The following is a 22011-nucleotide window of genomic DNA, read 5'->3' as shown; positions in this document are numbered from 1 at the left end:
TCAGCTTATCTGAATACATTTTTTTTTTATTTAGTTGAATTAGTAATCAAATATTAATAATGTTATATAATCCAGAACCAAAGAAGGGAAACTCGAGTCCGATTTCCAAGTTCAATTATCCACAGGCCGTCGTTAATGGACCGGCTTATGGGCTTAGGCTTTCGGAGTTCGGTTCGTTGCAAACGTTCCGATCTGAAGTGAAAACCCCTAACTATACTTGAACAGAAACGCGGAGGCAGCCTTGGCTTGCCGGGGGAAAGGAGCGGCGGTCGAAAACCATGGCCTTCTCCTTCAACCCTCCTTCCTCCTCCTCGTCGTCCTCGTCCTCCTCCTCGCCGTCGTTTTCCTTCCCTTCGGCCACTCCTTCGCAATCCCAGGGCTTTTCTTTCCAGTCCCAAACCCCTTCAGCGTCCTCCTCATCTCCGTTCTCCTTCTCTTTCTCCACAACCCCTTCCCTTTTATTCTCTTCCTCCTCCTCCACCACCACCGCCTCCTCCTCCTCCCCCGCCTTCTCTGGTTTCGGCTTCACTTCCGCCGCCTCATCGCCTGCAACCGGTTTCTCTCTTGGAACCCCTTCTTCCTCCGCCTCCTCCCCGTCTCTATTCGGCTTCTCAACCCTTGGCTCCTCAGCGGCTTCATCTGCCGCGACCACGGCTAACCTTTTCTCAGCATCAACCTCCGCTGCCTCCTCTTCCTCGTCGTCCGCCGCGCCTCCCTCTTCCCCGAGCCCTCTTTTCGCTCCAGATTTCGGCACCTCGACCTTGTCCTCCGCGACGTTTTCTTCTTCCTCAGCAGCTTCTCCTTTTTCCACTGCGAGCCCTAGTTTCGGTTTCGGATCCGGTACATCGTCTCCTCTATTCGGCTTCGGGTCTTCTTCTTCCGCGTCCTCCCCGCTACATGGAACCTCGTCTTCTGCTTCTTCTGCCGCAGCCTTGTCGTTCTCCTCCGCTTCGCCAGTGCTCACTTCTTCAGTGGCTACTCTCGGAACTAGCGCTGCCCCTTCTTTCGCTTCCTTTGCCTCATCCTCGACCCCTTCGACTGCAGGAGTGGCCGCGACGGCGACGGTGACGACGACATCAACTCCATCCTTCTCATCCTTGTTCTCCTCCTCGTCCTCTGCATCTCCCCTGTCTTCGTCGTCTTCTTCGTTTACTACTGCTTCGACTGGTGCGTTCTCTTTTGGAACCGGTGGATCGTTATCTCAGAACTCCTTCATTGCTTCGTCATCATCTGCTGGTACCTCTTTATCACTGCCTGTTGCGGCCACAACCTCCCCGTCATCTTCCTCAGCATCTGGCTTTTCATTTGGGTCTGCAAAATCGGCTGCTTCCCAGCCTTCCTTCGGGTTCGGCAATGCAGTTTCGCCTGCTGCTGCAACTGCCTCTGCGGCACCTGTCTTCGCCGGTGCTGCAGCTGCTGCGAAGCCTCTCACCCTGTCATTTGGGTCTTCTTCCACACCACCCATATCAACCATGGCACCGGCATTGACAACTGCAAGCACTATAACTTCTGTGCCAGCTATAACACCCCCTGCTACAGCTTCCTCTTTGTTTGCCTCGGCAGCTGCATCTTCTCTGTCGTTTTCAGTTTCTTCATCAACGTCAGCAGCTGCAGCATCCACCACTGCATCATCTTCTTTGACATCAACAACTACTGCTGCAGCTACTGGTGCTTTCCCAAGCTTTGGCATGTCAGCGTCTTCAGCAACCTCCGCAACACCATCAACAATGTCATCATCTCCACTTCAATCCACACCAGCAGTTTTGTTGTTTGGTACTCCTTTTGTTCTAAATGAATCCAGGCTTGTTTTTCTCTTAATTTTTGGTATCTGGTATAATGCTTTTACACAGTGATATATTATATTTTCTGTCACTGCATCTGTTTGTGTAGACTTGGTCTAGATTTCTTTGATAGTGATAATCAAGGAGAGTTGTTCTTATGCTTCTAGTTGGGTATTTCCCTTATTTGATTGGATGATCAGTGATTTGTATTTAAGAGAATAGTTAGTGGTATCTTATCACAAAGATGTCATGTAAAGGTTGACAAATAAAATGTAGTACACCTACAACACTTATTTCTTTATACAAGTGTAGTCCTTCGAGATTCTGATCCATGTACATTTTGTACTGCATATGCTCCATTTTCTGTATATGCATCATTTGATGTATTTGATAGTTCAAAGCCTAAGGTAGTAAAGAATAAGAAAATAATGATAACATAAATGCATGTTCTTGTTGACTGATTGTTACTTTTGGTCTCCTTTATTATTTATAAAAAAAGTCTGCTTTATTACAGATTAGGACTCTTTGCATCAACTTATATAGATGTTATGCATCTTATTAGCATACGTTTCAGGCTTTCAAATAAGGAAATAGTAGGTAGAAAAAAGTGTGGTCTGGTGCATGAGACTCCTGTCTTGCAGTGTCAGAAGAGAGTGAATGTGTATAGTCAGTTTTCATAATGAGAAGCCCAATCATCCGAGTTACTAAGTGACTTCACCTTAGAGCCAAAGCTCATCCCGAACTATGAAAAGAATGAACAACTAAGATGCAATGAAAAAGGATGACCATATCTTTCCTGAGATTGCTTGGAAGCTTTTATCTCTGTTCTTTTCATATTTTATTATCATATTCTAGATGTTGTCTTCCAACTGTTACCTGATGAAGCTGGCTGCACTTGTTGGATATGCCACCTGATTAATGACCAATGTATGCCTGCTTCTTCACATCAAGCTCTAAAATGGCTTGCTTACAGTGGTACTTGATGACCCGTATGCTTCTTGCTTTAGAATCAAGCTCCGAAATGTGGTGCTTTTGGGTCCTCATTGATGAGAAACATTTGTCCATCTAACTTTTAGTAGACAAATTGTGGTCTTGTTCATCTCTGCTTCTCTTGTTGCTTACATACCCATTTAAGTGCAATAGATGCCAACGAAGCTATTTGCTTAATGTTCAGATTTTGGTAGAAAAATGGATCAGATTTCTGGTTATCATTGATTTGTGGGAAGACTAGGCTGTCAGACACTTGTGTTTATCTTGTTAAACATGTTCATCTTTTGTAATTGTTTTTAGCTTGGAAATCTACAAGATGTCAGATGTTTGTAACCTCCTGGCTGCATGAGGTTTCTGTGGTTAAAATAGTCTTTTGTTTGGTAGCCACATGCTGTGCTCTGTGTACTCTGCAGAATATATCTCATTCCTTTTTTATTTAAGAAAACCAATTTGAACATTCTGTTCCTTATGTTCTGGATTTTGTTACCATGGTTCAGTAGCTAAATATACGAACTTCTCTTCATTCTTTTTTGCTTGCTTGAACATGAAAAAAACCAGTTTTTCATTTTGGCATAATCAGTGGAACATTGTATTAGATACCAATCTAAGAAAAGAAGTTCCTCCTCAGGTTCCTCTACTTCAGCATCTGCTAGTGTGGCAAGTTCCAGTGCTGCCACAAGTCAACCTTTAACGCCATCAGTTCAAGCTAGTAGTGGCGGGTTTGTGTACTTTCTTGTGTTTGTTTTTTGTATTTTAAGAGATGGCTACATTTATATGATCTATTGTTTTATATTTTCATGCTCTCTTTTTCTTTACGATATAGACTTATTACAACCACTTCAGCCACAACCCAGGCACCAAAATTACCTTCAGAAATTGTTGGGAAAACTGTCGAGGAGGTATTGTTCTTTGATTTGCTTCTGACTTTCTGTGTAATGGAACATTCAGATATTACTCTAAGAGCAACCTCCTGAAATCTTGCATATATAAGAGCTACATGGAAATGTTTATTTGTTGTTTTATTATGCCAGAATAACAGCAGAAGTGACACAAATATTCGTGATGGTTATATTTTGTCTTCCATATGCTGATAAAGAGTATCTAGGTATTTCTGTCACCATTCTTTTTCTAGTTAACTAGTTGGCCTTATCTAACCAGATAATTAAGGACTGGAATGCTGAGCTACAGGAGCGTACTTCAAAGTTCCGAAAGCAGGCTACAGCAATAGCTGAATGGGACAGGAGGATTCTACAAAACCGAAATATTCTCATTAGGCTGGAGGTATGCAATGGATGCAGTACATTGTTGTTCGTCAGTTAGCTGTTCCTTTAAGCATTTTGTGTGCTTTACTAAATTCAGTGGTTCTGAATTCTTTTGTTATTTATCCATATGAAGTGGATTTTATCTCTTTATCTCATGTCATGTTGGGTAGTGAAAAACTTCTGAATTGTTTTGCCTGGCTGGTGGGAAAAGATCGATGTTGACCAAATGTTATATGCTGTTGTTTTATGTTATGATCTAAAAAAGGAAAAGCAGTTGATAAAATATAGAAATTTTATTAAAGCATTTGTAACAAATATCTTTATGATCATGATGAGTGTGTAGTGTTTAATCTTTTATTGTATGACTTTATGATAAAAAGCATCTTCCAGAATGACTGCTAAATATGTCAATTATCTCATATTTTGCTCATTCCCAAAAAATGCTCCTCTGCTCTTGGTCACCTCACTTAACTATTCCTGGAGAACATGCAAGTTGTTGAAATCCTGATTATCAGTTCTCTGAAAAGTTACCTGGTTCTGTGCTTCCACTAATCTTAGGTGATTTCTATTTTTCAATTACAGTAAGGCAGGTTTCATTTTTATGCAACATTCTTATGTTATGGGCAATTTAAACTGAATTATAAAATTGTAAATTTCCATCTCAGTATCCTAACTGCCTAATTACTAGTATTTTTGGTTGATTTGCAGGCTGAAGTGGCAAAAGTTGTGGAGACTCAAACTAACTTAGTACGACAACTTGAATTAATTGAAACTCATCAACAAGAGGTTTGTTGCAACTAATTCCTTGATTTATACTAAATTTGACTTGCTTTTGGTGTTTCTGGTCATGCTCCTATCTTTTCTGGTCCACTTCTGCTCCTTTACTAATAGTTGTTCCTATATTGTGCATTCTCCAGTTCTAATTAGTTTCATTATACTGCAATAATAATTTTTTCCCCCTCTCTTTGGGTTTCAAGATTGATAAGGCTCTGGAGAGCATGGAAGAAGAAGCTGAGCGTATATATAAGGATGAACGGGCATTGCTTTTGGAAGATGAGGCCACTTCTGTGAGAGATTCAATGTTAGTTGTTATCTAACCTTTTCTCCTGCTTTAATATTGTTTAGTCTCTGAATGCTGATTGAAGCATGTTAAAACATATTCTTTATATTATTATAGTTACAGATAATAATTATTTAACTGATGTGACATTGAAATAAAATTTAGTACAACAGATAGGACTATGATCTGTTTTTCTGAAACATGATTGTAAATTACTTAATTTTCTAACATTAACTTTTTACTGAAACTTAAACTTTGAGAATGCTGTTTGTCCTTAGTACTGTAACAAATTTATAATTTCGGATGGTCAGCCACAGATCATGGCATTTGCATAGTATTTGAAGCTGAAATCAAGCAAACCTTGATGGCTCAATTAGGATGGGCCTGTGGGTTATGTAAAATATGAGCAAAGATGCTGATATGTTTTCGAAATCAAGAATCGTACTTCAACTCATTTTTTCCTTATTTTTTGAAAACATTTCTACTGCCATTGGTCTTTCCAACTTTCCTGACAGATTTTTTTAAGAGATTTGGTGTGGCCTCCTGAAGTCCTAGATATAGTGTGAAAATTTGGCAACATGAAGTGCTTCTTAGAAACCATCACCTCCAGTTTGCCATCTTTATGTGGCATGGATAGTGCTCTGTTATCCCTTTCTAGTTAGGCTTTTTTTATTCTTGAGAAAAGTGTCATGCTAGTATTGATTGTTTTCTGGACCAACATACCCCTCAATCCTTGTTTCTTTTGCTCTGAATCCTCTTAGGGGTCAATGAGGATTGGTGCTCCATAGAACGATGGCCAACCCTTCCTCAAAGTCAATAAGGTTGGCTCAGCACTCTGGGCTGGGCTGTGGGGCCCTTATTTTGAAAATCCCAGTTTTCTACACATTTGTATGGGGCTGATAAAGCTTTCTTTTCCCTCTCCTAGTGGCATTGAGCAGCCATAAGTAAGCCTTTTCAAGTTGGGCTTGAGGTGCTCCAAAGTAGGCCAACTTGCTGGCTTTTTCTTGTAGCCTTCTTTGATTCCCTGATTTTGATTAGAATAATTACTTCGAAGCTGTCCAAACTCTTCGACATAATACCCTGGTCAATACGAGGTCTCTTAAGCTATGAAAGGTCAATCTACAGGGCACCTTGGTCTTCCAAGTGGCCAGCCAGCCATGCTGGAGATAGGGTGACCAGTTTGGTGTGGTTTCCTTGTACTGATGGGCCCACTAGGGTCACTCACCTGGTTAAGGCTAATACTGACCACCATTGAACATGTCTTGCTGCATTGATGCCCATTTCAGGTCCATGAGAAGCATCATAAAACATTTTTGTTCCTATATTTTTTGAAAACCATTTAATTGTTGGGTACAATGTCCACTGCTGTTTTACTGATGGGAGATCTAGCAGTACGATGCTTTCATTAGTGTGCAATATAGAGTTGGACAGACAATGATGCAAACCCATGATGCATGATTACGAGTATTAAGAAATGTAGCTTTATGCTGGCATGCCAGTTTATGTAGGTTATAGCTGGATACGTTTTTCTGGTGTCCTTTTCTGTTTTCCATCTTACTCTGTTTGGAAGATGACATGCTAAGTGAGTTATCTTTTGGTTTATTGTAGCTTTCAGAAATTACATTAGAAAATTTCAGGAAAGCTATTAAGGTTATTTACTGTTTATGGATCCTGAGTATAATGACAAGTTAATAAGAAACCAATTATAGTTTTAAGAGAAACCTACTTCTTGACGAGTTTCTTGCCGTTTGAATGTTGGCTTTGGGTACAAATGGTCTTCTCTTTCTTTGAATGCAGAGATACTGGCGCTTATTAGTCTTTTTGTAAAATCATAATTCTTTCTTCATAATACAATGGTTTTTATTTAAGGAGTTGATAATTGGCTATGAACAAAAGCTAGGTATTAATATTATGCAGATTTCAGTTTTTCATCCACAGTACAACTACATCTGGCTAATTTTTTTTATGTTATTAGTTGGTAATAGTGATTATTGATCCTTAGGAGTGATATTTGCTGAAACAAACTTAGTTTGTTACGCCTTTTAAGTGAAAAAGTTCGTCGATGAAGTTACTTTGAGGATATAATTGAAAGATTTAGAAGTCAGCAGAACATTAATGTCTTTGAAAGCATTAAATAATTTCTTACAAAATGTCCCTTTCTATCGATAACTGTCTTTGTTGAGTAAATAGCTTTATCAGTTCTGGTGGCATTAAATAATTTACCCAATTAACTGTTTTTGTTAATTGAGTAAATGTCTTTGAAGTACAAAACTACAAATCACTTCTGATGATCTATGTAAAAGAAAACCTATATGTGGCTAAAACTGGGGCTCAACTATGTGAATCAGGTTCTGGTCAAGTTTTATATGATACTTGTATGTGCTAGGTATTTTGAGTTTGTACTGAAAATAGCATCACCATAAACAAATTGATACTTTTATGTGCTATGTTCAGTTTCTAATCAGCATCCAATATGAGTGTCTTGTTTAGAATTCTTATGTCCTGAAATTCTTCAGATATTTTAAATACTAATTGATGATTAAAATGTGTTGCTACTCCAAACTTGAGCATTTTATTAGCATCTTTCTAATTTGTCTGTTAAATGTCAGGTATGAACAAGCTGAGTTTATTGAAAGAGAAATGCAAAAGATGGCTGAACAAGTAAAATCAGTAATTCAAACAGTGAATTCTTCTCAGGTAAAATCCTGCAAGAGTTTTGCCTCAGACAGTTATCCTTCTAGCTGACAGTATTAACTACATATAATTCTTTCTAGGGTGGTGATATGGATATGATTGATGGTATGACTCCACTTGATGTTGTTGTCCGAATACTTAACAATCAACTGAGCACTCTAATGTGGATTGATGAAAAGGTTAGCTGGAAGAAATTTTGGAGTAATTATATTTTTTAAGTTCTTGATGTTGTGCTTCAAGTTAGGATTTTCAGGTAATGCATTTTTCCTGCCATGATGTTATGCTTTTAATAACTGTTCTGTTATTTTTATCCTTGTTCTAGTGTCCAAATGACCCTCTGCCCAATGGGTGGTCTAAAGAGCCAAGGAAATCTGAATGCTATTCTGAATTTACCTGACGTTATATCCCCGTTGACTAAGACATTCCCCATTGTGGGCATGTTAGGGATTAGATCTTTCTGAATGCAGATGGCACTGTCCTCTGACCAAGTGATGGCCTTAAGCTGAAAACTCCCCTACTGTTGCAATGTTTATATTTCTAAAAATGCACAGTACCTCAATTTGCAAAGCCAACAAATCTTTTGCTGTTAATGAACCTTTACACTTTTCACATTTTTCATTGATGAGTAAGCAATAGCATCCAAATGGTTTAATATCACTGAAGTTGAATCAGACAATGGATGAGAATATTTTTGACTCATGAATGGATGGCCCTTGTGATCAAAATTTTGCCATGTTAGCCATGAAACCTGTATCTAGTATTCTGTTTGAAAGATTTAATATAGCAATAGCTTCCTGGAGGTATCTTTATCAGCAGTTTAATTAGAATATTGCCATATTCTTCTTAACATTTGGAATTTGAATAAGATGTTAGAAATCGACTTGGTTTTTATCTCAAACCGTGCCAGTTCTTGTAAACCTTTTGATCTTAGCTTCTAAGTTTCGTTTGCAGGCAAATGAATTCTCAGATCAGATTCAAAAGGTGGCCAACAGTGGGGCTGCAGCTGAACGTGGTTCGACAGCTCCAAGATTCTGGTTGAGTTAACCTCTACAGTCTTAACAGTAAAAGAGTTGTATGTTAACTTGCATGTGCTAAGGTAGAGAAGTTGTCTGATTACCTTCATTTTCGAGGACGAAGCTTATCATTGGGGGGAGACGTCTGATACTGAAACTTATCATTTGCTGCCATACTAATTTCTGTGAATTCAGAATCCTGTCAAGCACTTTGTAAGATTCTTAAAACTGAGAACATATCATCATGTAGTTGCGAAAATTGTCTTTGGAGATTACGGAAAGGATGATAAGATGAAATTGTAGGTTGCATCGTTTCTCCTGCATTTATCTGATATCTAATCATTTATTATGGTTATTGACGTCGAGAAATCACAACATCAAGCAGATATGGTGCTTATCATCGTATTGAGTTTTCCCGAGGGACTCTTGTCCGAATGAAACAATACGAGTACGTTGATGACATCAAGCGAGCGCAATGCTATTTCCTCCTATTATTTGTAAGTATTTTCTTTGCCTACGTCCAATATTAAACAATCTTCGACTTCATCGTCTGAATCGCGTGTGCTTATGGTAAGCAGTAATACCTAATATTCTTCTGTGTGCGTTAACAGTGCTGATGAACACTGAATCTGCAGTGGCAACATGCGGTTTCGCTCGTCATATCCTATAGCGAAACACAAGCCTCAAGAGAAATCGTAAATGCCATGTTTACATCTTATTCTCAGTTTCATGTGGTTAAAATGGAAACTTAGCAGGCTGCCGAAGCAGCACGAAGCGTGGAGATCAGGTAGAGAGAGAGAGAGAGAGAGAGAGAGAGAGAGAGACCCCACAACAGTAATCCCCCTCCCCCCCCCCCCCCATGGCTTGGCATTTGCTTAGACACAGGGACCATTTTTTGCAACTACAGACAAGCATACATTAATTGCGTTCACATTGGCCTGTCTCTTGTAAGTGTCTATATCCGTGTTATGTCAAAGCAAGAGTTCTCTCGGCCACCGATGGTTAACATGGAATTGCACTGTGTTTTGACAAAAGACTAGCATTCATCAGGCACAAGTTACAGTATGACATGGTAAACGATGCGACTGAGAGTCGAAGAATAGAAACCTGTAACAGATCATCCAACACCACCGGGCGATGGCAGGAGGGCCAGCCCACAGTGAACCATTCACCTTTTCTTTGTATGTAACAGTTTAACTGATATCCAAAGGTCGACTAACAACTTTGTTCTATGGAGCAGGTTTCAAGGTGTGTGCGAGAGGCAGGTGGTTCAGTGATGCTTCTGTGGTGCGGGCGCAGGCGGTGGCTGTGGCTTGGGGCACTGGTAGCACTTGGCGAAGAGCCCGAAGGTGTCGACCTGGTTGATGAAGTTGGTCATGCTGGCCCACCCGCCGATCCCGAAGCCGACCACGAGCACCCACCCCACCACGAAGGCGTTCACCGCGTACATCGCCGCCCAGCTTGGCAAGAACAAGGGCGGCTTCTCGGCGGCATTCTGCAACCACAGCCAAGACGCAGGACGATGTTGAACGCTGTAGCAGTACTCGCTTACTAACTAACCATCGAGACCAGATGTGAAAGCAGATGGATGGTACCTGTCGTGCAGACTGCGTCCGGTAGGTGAGCATGTGAGCCAGAGCAGGAATGATGTAGACGGTGAAGCTGACGAGGAGCGCGCCCACCGCGGAGTTGATGGGCCCGAAGAAGGGGAAGACGATGGCCAGGAACCAGATGGGGATGACGACGGGGAGGCGAGCCAAGGCTCGGAGGCAAATACTCCGGGTGTCGTGCACTCCGATCACCTTCTCCCACACGAAGTAGAGCGGGGTGCAGGCGAAGCCGAAGGTGATGAACTGGTGGATGAGCATGAGGATGACGGCGGCGTCCCTCCACCCGGACCTTGGCAGCAGCGAGAAGGCGTTGGAGTGCGTCAGCAGCTGGTCCCCGAAGGCCCAGTACACGGCAGCCGCCGACGGCAGCGTCAGCGTGAACACGTACAGCGTCGCCAGTAGGTAGATGTACTTGAACTTTTGCGGTCTCCACATGGCGTGCATTATCTCCCTGTGGACGCGAACAAGTGAGCGCAGCAGTAAAAATTTCCCCGCCAGGTCACCATGCGGGCGGGCCCCTCTCGCCCAACCGATGGGCATCCCTGGCTCGTAGTACACAGGTGACTCACGCGTCTCCCTGACACGTACACCTGAGACTCAAGTGTGGAGCACTCACACGGTGACCGCGTGGCCGCCGAAGGTGTAGAGTATGTTGGTGGCTCCGGTGAAGTACAGCACCAGCTTCGTCGGACCCGAGTGCGCCACGCCTTCCGCCTGCATCAGCCACCCAAAGAAGAGCATCATTGTCATGATTCCTTCCCCTCTTCCACACAGCAGCGATACTATTCGGGGCCGAAGTGGGGACGAGAAGAAGGTCATCGACCAACAAACCAGATTCCAAGCTGAGTTCATCTGATCCTCCACGCAACATGTTTCTATTACCGTTTACTTTCACTACTCTTGTTGTGGATGATGCTATGTTACCTGGCCGTGGACGACGGCGGCGATGGTGAGGTACCAGGCGGTGTAGGTGGTCATGCCGAGGCCGAGGAAGGACCATAACCTGTAGTTGTGGAAGGAGGGTATGAACACGGTGGTGGCGCAGCAGGCGCCAAAGATGTACGTCCATGTCCTCTTATCCAGCCGATCATTGATGTAGTATATGTTGCTGCTCCATCATCAGACCACAGCAAGCAGAACTTCCATGTATCAACGAGCAGTTAAGATCCAAAAAAATGGAGGAAAGAACGAACCTGGCACAGGCGATGAGCTGGATGACTGAGCCGAAGAGGAGGAAGGTACAGTTGAAGGCGAGGCCGGCGGCCTTCCAGTACCGCCCCAGCAGTCCATCAAGCACCTCGTACCACTGCACGTAGGTAGAGGAGGAAGATCAAGGAAACATAAAGGAACAGGGGAAAAGTAGGAGCAGAGGAAAGAGAGAGCTCGTGAAGGATGGAAGAAAGCAGGATCTGACCTGGATAACGTGGTTGCTGAAGCTGACGTTTTCCTTCTCCTTCCGAGTCCGGTACTCGACGTAGAGAACGCTGATGAGGTACGCCGTCCAGCTGCCCATGATGCCATAGAACAGCTGCAGGATCACCCCGGACAGCATCCCCAGCTGCGAGAACGAGTACGGCAGCGTCAGCAGCACCTGCGCCACCTGCAGATTTGCCACCTCTTTAGAGGAGAAGACACACAAACTGGATTCTTGGTTAATATGTGATCGGCCGGCATGGAGTACTTGATTGGAGGAGCAGCTGAACCAGGCGTCCCAGGCGGAGCCGCCGTGCCAGAGGAGGCTCTTCATGGTGAACGCGGAGTCCCTCCCTCCGTCCGCTTCCTTGCCGCCGCTCCCCTGCTCCATCTCACTGTTGAAGGCAGCGATGCCGCTGGCCACGATGGCAGCCTCCTCGGCTTGCGTCTGCGGCGGCATCTTTCCTTCCTCTGCCGAAGCCTCACCACGGGCCTCCTTTCACCGGTCTCCTCGTCCTCCCAACAGCAACAGCAACAGCGCCAAGGAAGCCGATCCGATCTACCCACGCGTTTCGAGATATGGATAATAGAGAGAAAGACGACAAGGATCACTGTAGACGCGAGTAGGACGTCAAAAGACACCACAGTCAAGAGAAGAGCGATAAGATATGGGGAGAAAAGGGGAACAGCGAAGACACCCAGAGATTTAGTTCTGGTGAGTGACCGAATCAACATGAAGCAGCTGCTTACCTCTTATTACTGGGCAAGAAGAGAATTCAACCCAGGAAGAAAGCAACTCCGAGCAGATAAACGCACCAGCCGACGCTGACGCTGCTTAGAGCTTATGCGTTAGAAGGTGAGGAGCAGAGTAACGCGCGTCCTCGCTTCCCTCTCCGTAACAACACTGCAAGGTGGCATTCGGCAAGCGTGACGGCGTGCGCAGGTTGTGCAGCCAAAAGGGAAGTGGCAGAAACAGAAGAAAAGAGACTCGAGGACGGAAGCGAGATGAGACGTACTCCTAACCTTTGCTTCCGTCGCACTTCTCGTTCGAACACTGACCGAGCCGTCCTTCCTTTTACTGTTCGAACCACACACGCTCTCTCTACGCCGAAGAACCGCAGTAAATACACGCGCTTCGAGCTAGAAGCACGAGAAGAGATGGGAGTGTTGGTGGCAGCCTTTTAGCCGAGATGCTCTTCGTCGCAAGAGCAGCAGCAGCGGCAGCAGCTTGAGATACAGAGGTTGGATTCGTGGAGCTGAGTCGATATCTGGCTTTTGATTGGCAGTCTCCCAATGGTCAGCGGTAGGAGTGGCTGCAGCTTCTTGACTTCGCTCGGTAACTTTCTGCCCCTTACCAAAGGTTTCTTAAGCTGCAACCATCTCTCTCTCTCTCTCTCTCGCTCACCCACACACATAAACAGTCATCAATCGTCCAGCATTATTACATACACAGATCATTCTTAGCTAACGCACTTGCATTTATCTCACGGCATTTAATGCCTTTTAAAACGGTGAGGGCGACTGCTCGCATCCATCAATCCCCTTTCTTCCTTCTTTTGACCCAATTATGTCTCATCATTCTTCCTTCTTTTATTTCCTTTTGCCTTTTCCACCCCATACCCGTATGATCTCTTTTTCTTCTGTTTCCAACACACCCATTAGCTGCTTCTTTTTATTCAACTGTTTTTCCAACACCTCTCTCACCTAAATCTGTGGTAATAGAAAACGCCACAGAGGCCAAACCATAGGAGTAGGAAACTATCAGTCATGTCTATCCTTATACACTTCGAAAATAATATTTTTATTTTTATTTTTTATACAAAATAAGCGACGAAGACCTCATTAAAATTGAAAAAAAATATATGATAATTTATCAAAGTATTTACCAATTAAATTAATTAATATCTTTAAAAAAGTAATTTAAGAGTGATACTACTATCAAACACTCAGCTAGCTAGCTAGCTAAGTCTTTTCTGCTTATTTTTAATCTCATATATATATATATATATATATATATATTCCATCCTCCCTATACAATTTTCTCATTAATGTCAGTTAATGAATATTTCTTTTTTATTATCATATTTGTGTGTGTGTGTGTGTGAAAATATATGAAAAATCTAAACAAGAACAGATGAGAAATATATATGTGAGAAATCTGAACAAGAATATATGAAAAATCTGAATAAGAACACATGATAAATATATATGTGAGAAAACTAAATAAAAATATATAAGAAATCTGAACAAGAACACATGAGAAATATATATCTGAATAAGAATATATGAGAAATCTGAACAAGAACGCATGAGAAAAAATTCGACCAGCTTAATGTGATAATGACTAATTATTTGCTTTTGGACGCAACGTCATGTGCTTCATGTACCTCGGAATCTTGCACAGCATTGTTAGGAACTAAGACCATCAACAACATCTTTAGATAGTGAGAGTCATAATTTACATTTGACCTAAATCCTCCCCCACCCAAATTATATAGTAATGCTTCTCGACGGGACGGGAAAGCATGACTCGTTGGTAGGAATGGTCAAAAGGCCTTTGATTAGGGTTGCCAATTGGGTTTGGTATGTCCCATGTTTCCATGGAAAGAAATATTTTCAAAGTAGCTTTATGTGGCGTCAATTCGGAATTTGGAGAACTCTTTTCTACATTTAATCCTAAACAATTGGGACATTGTACTTTTGTTTTTTCTTTACTGTTGTTGTAGTGACGCTTTGTGAATGATGCAAGATAAGAAGGAAGTAAGAAGATGCAAGATATATCTATTGACCGGAAGACGAGGAGGAAGCCAATAACATCTAATCTGTAGATTTAACGATGCACTTTAAAATCATCGACGTTATGCCATCTTCATCTCCTCTGTTCGATCGTCCATCTACACAAACAAGTATGTCGATGGGAGAGTTAAAGATGTCTATTTGGAGAAGGGTAAGTAGAGAGATCCCTCCTCTCTACTTATCTGGCTGTGGCTTATTTGGAAGTCATCTAATGAAGACGTTTTTTATCTGAAGACAGTGATAAGATAGATCAAGTCGTCGTTACTTACTTGGGATCCTCCATTGGAGGCTGATGTAAGCTTAACTACGATGATTACTGGGATTAAGGAGACGATGGGATACGTAAATCTGATATTTCCGTGGATGTAGAAATTTGTCCGTAGGATATATTATTATAATCACTGATGATTTTTTTTTTCTCCCTTAACATAAGTCAAATAATAATAAATAATATATTTTTTTAATTTAATTTATTAATTTTCTAGTTTGTGCAGAAAATAATTAATTTACTTCTTAATCATGTGGACAAATTAGAAGTTGTATCAATCAATTAAATTATTAATTGATTTATTTCTTATTAAATAATATAAATTTTAGAAAGTAAAAAATTTAAATTCTATTTTTACATGTGAATAATAAGAAATAAATATTATAATTATATTGTGTGTGTGAAAGTAAAATAAAAATACATTTTAAAATAAAAATTAAATAAATGTTTATCTTTCGGGGAGGTTGGTAGTGAGAGATTTGAGGAGAGGATGATTTGGAAGAGAGATAGTATCATCTATTATTTAAGGATTTTATATAAATCTAGAGTGATTCTAAATCGGTTCTATAAGGATTGTCGATTGATTCTGTTAGGTTCTAATTAAATTGAGTTTGATTTAAATTAATTGAGTTATTTGAATTAGCGTTATGGTTGATCGACGACTATTGAGAACTATTGAGATATTAATGTTTTATGTCTTTATGATTTGATGAAATTAAAGATTTTATTTGAAGATATCATTTGAAAATGATTAATAATTTTTTTAATTTTTAGATTAAATTAATAATATTGATATGATTATTATTATGTAGTGTATGTGACTATGTTAAGTAGTCTATATTAGAAGTGTAACGTATGAAAAAAAGGTATGGATCCATCACAATGTGGGGGCCATAAATAAATACAGTCTAATAGGTTATATATCAAACATAATCTCTAATAATATTTTATCATACTATTTCTTCTTGAATATATACATGAATAAATAAATAAATATAAATAAGTAACCATGATTAATATATATCATTGCCTAACTTTAACATAAGAAAGATCTTGTCGAGAGGCAAACTCGATATAGGTCTCGTTACAAGAGAAGACACAATACAACATGGTTCGATTCTACAGTGAAGTTCAAACCTTTGGGCATCAATAATTATATTGGGAAGATTTCCTATGAATTATTAATACACGTTGGAGATTGGACCTCAAGGGCAGCCACGAGCACGAATGATCTTTTTATATCATATAGTTTATACATGATATAAACTACAGTGTTCCCAATCTATATTGTTCGTTTATGATATGTCGATTTTGAGATACCAATTTAAGAGCATCGGTTTGACCACATAAGAGCATCAGTAGCTTAAACTCTTACACCAGTATTAATGTTGGTTTTGAACAATGTCGTCACTAACTTTGGTCGAGCATCTATATATACATCATGAAACATCACATGCTTTGTTGCACGTAGAGAATGCCTGCACCTATCAGCTGCTGTAGCTCAACCCGGATAAGAAACCACTTTTCCCCTCCTGTCTCGTTCCATCTGTATGCATGCACAGCGTCTATCCATTTCACTGTCCCTTACCAGCAGTGCATGATGATGATGTATGCCCAAGCTTATGTATACTTAATGTGGACAAAATCGAGTGAACAAGGCACCAGAGAGCAAAGGAAAGGGTCTCTTTCTCTCTCTCTGTCTCCCCATGGTGGATCGATCTGATTGAAATGGAGGGACCAAATTTAGAGTCCTCCGCACTAACTACTGCCTGCTAGAAGCTCTGAGCAATTTGGTCCTCTTCTTCTTCCTCCTCCTTACTGTGACTCCCACATGCATCATCCACGTACTATATGAGCACCGACAGAGAGCGACACTACCTCGGACATGGCATATGTATTTTGTTCAAAGGAATCATTTAGCATAAGATTTGAGTGCAGTCTTTTTAGAGTAAACTAAGAAGCGAGTCTTGAGAATATCCCATCAATCTATGTTGTTCTTTGCCGAGGCAACATTAGTATCTAGTAGAAAGCAATAACCCACCAACAGCAATCTTCCAAGTAATTAATCTTCTATGCATATCCTCTCAAGTGTGTTCAACACTAGTGTGATTGATTCAGAAGATCTATAAACGAGTATGATCATGTCGCGTGGACAATCTCAATCTGTCGAGTAATGTGGTCATAAACAGTGAAGACAACTACTAATGGTCCATTTCTCGCTCCATTTGACCAACACACCGAGACATATACCTATTGCAACTCTCCAAATGCATCCATAATTGCGCACCCGAGTGACTCTCAATCATCGCTGGTCCAAACCGCAGCATGTTCATAGCATATGCGAGAGAGTGAGAGAGAGAGAGAGAGAGAGAGAGAATCAACAGGAGTTGGAAGACCGACCTGCTGCCTTCCTCCCGTGTAGTCGACATCATCAACCCGGTGCAATCGCCAGGGTTGCGTACGTACGCGCAGCTCGTGCTCTGCTGCAGCGTTGCTTTACGACAGGACAGGAGTACTGGGAGATGAGATCTGTGATCATGGAAGGCGGGTGGCGAGCCTCGTTCAAAAGAAGGTAGATTAGGCAGCGAAAGGTATCGTCTTTCTGGTAGGTGGTGGTGGTGGTGGTGGGGTGGTGGGGGGATCGAAATCGAGGGTTTTAGTGGCGGATAACAACCACGGGACCACGACGATTTGCACCAAAAAGTCAAGCACCGCCATGCCTAGCTAAGGAGGCCATGAAAGGCATCCCCTAACCGTGAAAGGGGAAGGATTCAAAGAGAAGCATTCGCTCGATGGCGACCCTCGGTGCACCGCTCTCATCGTATCTAATTATAGCTTGCTTTTGGCTGGACATGGCTGCGTGTCGGGAGGGTGACCACGATTTTTCGGTTCCCAAACCGCCGGTTTTACTTGCATCCAATTTCGATTATTGAATTGATTTAGTTTCGATTTTAATTTGACCCACTAATTTAAATTAAATAATATTTCATCAAATTTAAAATCCAAACTTGTGGTTATGGAAATGGTTTAGTTTCGATTTTTAATTTGATTCATTGATTTAAATTAAAAAATATATTACAAATATTCAATCAAGATTTAAACCCAAAACAATAAGTTTTAAAGTAAGATATTAATCAATATACTGTAAAATCTATTTATATTTAGTGGATTTGAAATTATCAGTTCCAATTTAATTTTTAGGAATTGAAATCGATCCATATTTCTGGTTTGGTTTCGAACCATCCAATCATTGATCTAAGTCAATTTTGATTTTGGGTCGATTTGTCTCCTATTTGAATTGGTCTTGACCTAGCAAAGCTGCTATCATACTAAGATTGGATCTTAACTTTCGGGCATTAACTAAGCCCGCGATCTTAACTTTCCTCAATTGTTACAAAGAAAATAAGTTTTCAATGAAACGATATTATAATTCTACATTCGATGAGTGACTATCTATAAACTCTTGTATCTCTGCATTGTATTTTGATACTAAAATTGAAAAATATTTCATATGATATTAATATATTCTGAAATATTTCATACAATATGCTCCGATATGCTCCGAAATATTTCATATGTCATTGATATGTTCCGAAATATTTCATACGTTATTGATATGCTTTGAAAATATTTCATATGTCATTAATATGCTTCGAAAATGTGTATATCAATGACGTTTGAAATGTGTATATCAAACATTTCATTATAATATTTTCAGTAATACTATAAAAATATTTTTTAAATATTGAATTTATAATATCTTATACTATTTTCAATAATATCAGAAAAAATATTATAAAAATAATTATTTTAAATTACATTATAGTGTTCCTTTGGTATTATTGAAAATACTATAATTAGCGTTACTGGAAGTGCTTTCGAGGGGGAATTCGCGTGAATGGAAGCTAATTACAATCGACGCCTCGCCTCGCAGTTCACGCGTTATGTCATACAAATCCCAACCGAAGAGCTCAAGTGGAGACAAAAGCTTAAACAGAAGACCATGGCGTTGCTCCAACAACAGTCTTTGTCCTGTGTGTTATCTATGCCGCTAAGCAACTGAATCATATTGGAAGTTTAAGTCACGTCTGTGCTGCCACTGACACACATTGCATGCATGCACGTAACTCCACCTGTTGTGGTTTGAGAAAGAACGGAGATGAGTTGACCGAGTGGACCCGTTGAAGATTCAAAAGCACTTGGAATTAGCAACGTGTAACGCACTGTGGCTGCTGCTACTCTGAGAGGAGGAAGAGAACTGCAGGGATAACATCTCTACCAGATCCAAGTCTCTGTTTCTACTCGTCGAAGAAGCTCGAGCTTTCAGAAGCTCCCAAGTGTTATCCATTCCAATCACATCAGTCGATGAAGCGGACGCGTAATTCCGGGAATGTAGATGAGTGCTGCGACTGGACTCACTGAAGTTGTTGCTGCAGCTGTGTGCAGTTGGTTGATAGCAACCTCCGCCAATGCAAGGCGTTGGCATGCACTGACACGCATCGAAGGCCAGACGATTGAGTACCGAGCCATGCATGAAAGAACCATGGGTTTCCGCTCTCTGGAGTCCTCCTGCTGACCGCGTGTGTAGGAGACGTTCCTCCATGCTGCCGGTGGAATCTTGAGTTGATGTGGATGATGGTGTTGTCTTGGTGCTGCATGTTTTGTTGAAGTCGAGGGTAGTACTCTTGCTCTGGATGTACTCTTGCAGAACGGAGGGATGGCATCTTCCGCCGTTTTCTGGGTGTCCTCTGCGGCTCGTCTTGGCGTTCATCTTCCTTTTGGTGGCATTCCAGTGGTTCTTAATGGAGTTCTCAGATCTGCCTGACATATGTCTTGCGATCTCGGCCCATCTGTTTCCGAACTTCATGTGAGCTTCTATTAGTTGCCTCTCCTCTTCCTCCGTCCACATAGCCTTCTGCTAGTACTAAGCACAAGTGTGGATTATTGGGAAATAATGGACAGAGAATTGAGATTGGGTAAGCTATGATCATTGTAGTAAGCTTATATATGGTTTGGAGATTGAAGCGCCAGTTAGGTTATTAGACATTTATGACCTATCATGCATAAGATGTAAGAGTTCCGTATATATTCACATATTAGATAGATATTCTTGGTTGTTCTGAAAAGTTAGTAATGGCAGCAAGAAAGAATCAGCATGAAACACGCATGCATCGACAGAAAGAGAAGAGAAGACAGAACCTTGATGTCCGGGCGCAGATGATTATGCCATCTTTCTCTGCATTGCTTCCCGATCCTACCGAACATGTTCCTAGAAATGTAAGACCATTTCCTGACGCCATGTTGCTTCACCAATCGAACCAACTGACTGCAACACAAACGAGCAGAACTTGCAAGACCATTAATTATCTCCTGCACTTCTCTAAAGGAATGAATAAGAAGGCTACTCCCTGCTATCCATCTCATTACCTATCTTCCTCCGCTGTCCACTGTCCTTTGACGACATATGCAGCAGTAGCATCACCATTAGTCGAGGACCATGAGCTGCTTCGCACCTGCTTCTCTCCTCCACGGTCCTCCTTTTTCACCACCTCATTCTTGCAGCTATCGCTAACAAGATCGCCATAAAAGCTGGAAGCATTCAACAGAATACCAGCATTAGGAGTAATACCTATTGCACCAATCAGGGAACCAGCCAACCGTTCTGGATCTCCATGATCTTGTGCCCTCTTCTCTGCAGGATCCCGGAAAACACATGGCTCCTCTTGGCCATAACCGGAAAGGAACCTCTCCGAAGACATCAAAGGAGGAGGCGGCCGAACAGGACTACAGGGAGGGGTCCTCCCTGAAAAACCATGGGGACGTGCAGCTGCTGGGTCCATGTCAAAGAAGAGGACACGGTCAAGAGTGGGACACAAGCCGGAACTCTTCATCAGCGTGGGAAGGGGAGGAGGAAGAAAAGAGGGGGTTCAGTTTATGTACTGTAATCAATGATTAACACCACCAATGAACTGAACATAGCCGTTCGATTCCACAAAGCGAACGGCTGTGGAGGCTCTATGGCTTGTAACGCTTCAGCTCCCCCATAGTCTCTGTTGGGTACGACGAAGGAAAAGCATATCTTTTATTCCGAAAATGGTCCTCATCTGAGTTCTACTTGCGGCATATGTAATGAATGATTTCGTAATCGTAATTGAATCGGACGATTAAGAATTGCTGACGACTCTAATCCTGATTCGAAAGATTGTTTAAGTAGCATTGATAACATAAGATCGCTTAATCTGCATAAGATTTCTTCGACCGTATTCGGCTTAAATAGGGCTGTGAATTGAGCCGAAGCAACGAACCGGACAGGAACTTTCGATTTGGTTCGATTCTCTTACTAGGATGCTTTGATCCGTTTTATTCGGTGAACACGAACTCTAAACCGCTCGATTTGGCTTGCGGTTTAGCTGACTAAAAAACCGATTTGGTCCGAACAGAACTCGTAACGTATATGTTATATGATCTTAATCGGACGGATCATATCTTCCCAATCAATATAGAGCAGGGAACAGTTGAAGCTAATCCGATAGTTTATCCCGTACCAGCTTGACCAAATAGAACGATGGCTTATAGAGTGATGATACGAACCATAGAGCCCAGTTGACTTGGGTCATCTTGCATGTGTCGAAGAAATCAAGTTTCGATCAAGAAATGGGCTTACATGACGCATCCATTTGAAAGAGGAGACTCTCTCCATGCCCAATTGCACCAGTGACTTCAAGTTAGTTTGCTAACATGTAATGGAACACCAAACGAAGACGTGGTCAACACACAGATTTCATATAAATTGACTTCTTTCTTCGCTCAATGTGATACATGGATGACATACTCGATGTGATAGGAAGGATATTATAGATTAATCATTATTTGATACGTTCTTTCGTACGAAGTCCAAACCGAAAAAAAAGAGAAGATAATAGTTATCTCTTATTGGTCTGCCTACATAGAAATTGATCTAAGATAGACAATTATGAGTTATCTTTACCCTTGTTGCTTACCCATCAAAGAAGTGATCAAAGGAGTGTAAGACCAATGTGTTAGATGGGCCAGATATTATGCTTCAAGACTCTTACAAAAAAACCCCCAAAGCATACCTTTGAGTGGGATAAATGATAGAAAAG

General features: G+C 41.3%; 2 protein-coding genes across 3 annotated transcripts; one reads left to right on the top strand and one right to left on the bottom strand.

Annotated features, from left to right (window-relative positions):
* Positions 1–216: 216 nt before the first annotated feature.
* On the top strand, positions 217–9114 carry LOC135680566 (nuclear pore complex protein NUP62-like). The gene is made up of 9 exons (XM_065194578.1): positions 217–1773; positions 3400–3490; positions 3595–3670; positions 3930–4052; positions 4742–4819; positions 5011–5114; positions 7703–7790; positions 7868–7966; positions 8739–9114. The coding sequence occupies exons 1-9, from the start codon at positions 279–281 to the stop codon at positions 8829–8831; spliced, it is 2247 nt and encodes a 748-aa protein (XP_065050650.1). The 5' UTR covers positions 217–278; the 3' UTR covers positions 8832–9114.
* A 772-nt stretch (positions 9115–9886) lies between these two features.
* LOC135680565 (auxin transporter-like protein 4) lies at positions 9887–13081 on the bottom strand. Of its 2 annotated transcripts, XM_065194576.1 has the most exons (9): positions 12847–13081; positions 12574–12727; positions 12092–12382; positions 11825–12010; positions 11604–11716; positions 11335–11518; positions 11027–11124; positions 10396–10861; positions 9887–10295 (listed from the first exon to the last, which is right to left on the bottom strand). In XM_065194576.1, exons 3-9 carry the CDS (start codon positions 12281–12283, stop codon positions 10071–10073), a joined length of 1464 nt encoding a protein of 487 aa, XP_065050648.1. In that variant the 5' UTR covers positions 12284–12382; positions 12574–12727; positions 12847–13081; the 3' UTR covers positions 9887–10070. The 2 variants fall into 2 exon arrangements, with proteins under 2 accessions (XP_065050648.1, XP_065050649.1); XM_065194577.1 differs by lacking the exons at positions 12574–12727; positions 12847–13081 and having other exon boundaries at positions 12092–12423.
* Positions 13082–22011: the final 8930 nt, after the last annotated feature.

Source organism: Musa acuminata, chromosome BXJ1-8 (genome assembly GCF_036884655.1).
Source record: "Musa acuminata AAA Group cultivar baxijiao chromosome BXJ1-8, Cavendish_Baxijiao_AAA, whole genome shotgun sequence".
NCBI classification, from domain to species: Eukaryota; Viridiplantae; Streptophyta; class Magnoliopsida; order Zingiberales; family Musaceae; genus Musa; species Musa acuminata.
This window is presented reverse-complemented; position numbering and strand designations above follow the sequence as displayed.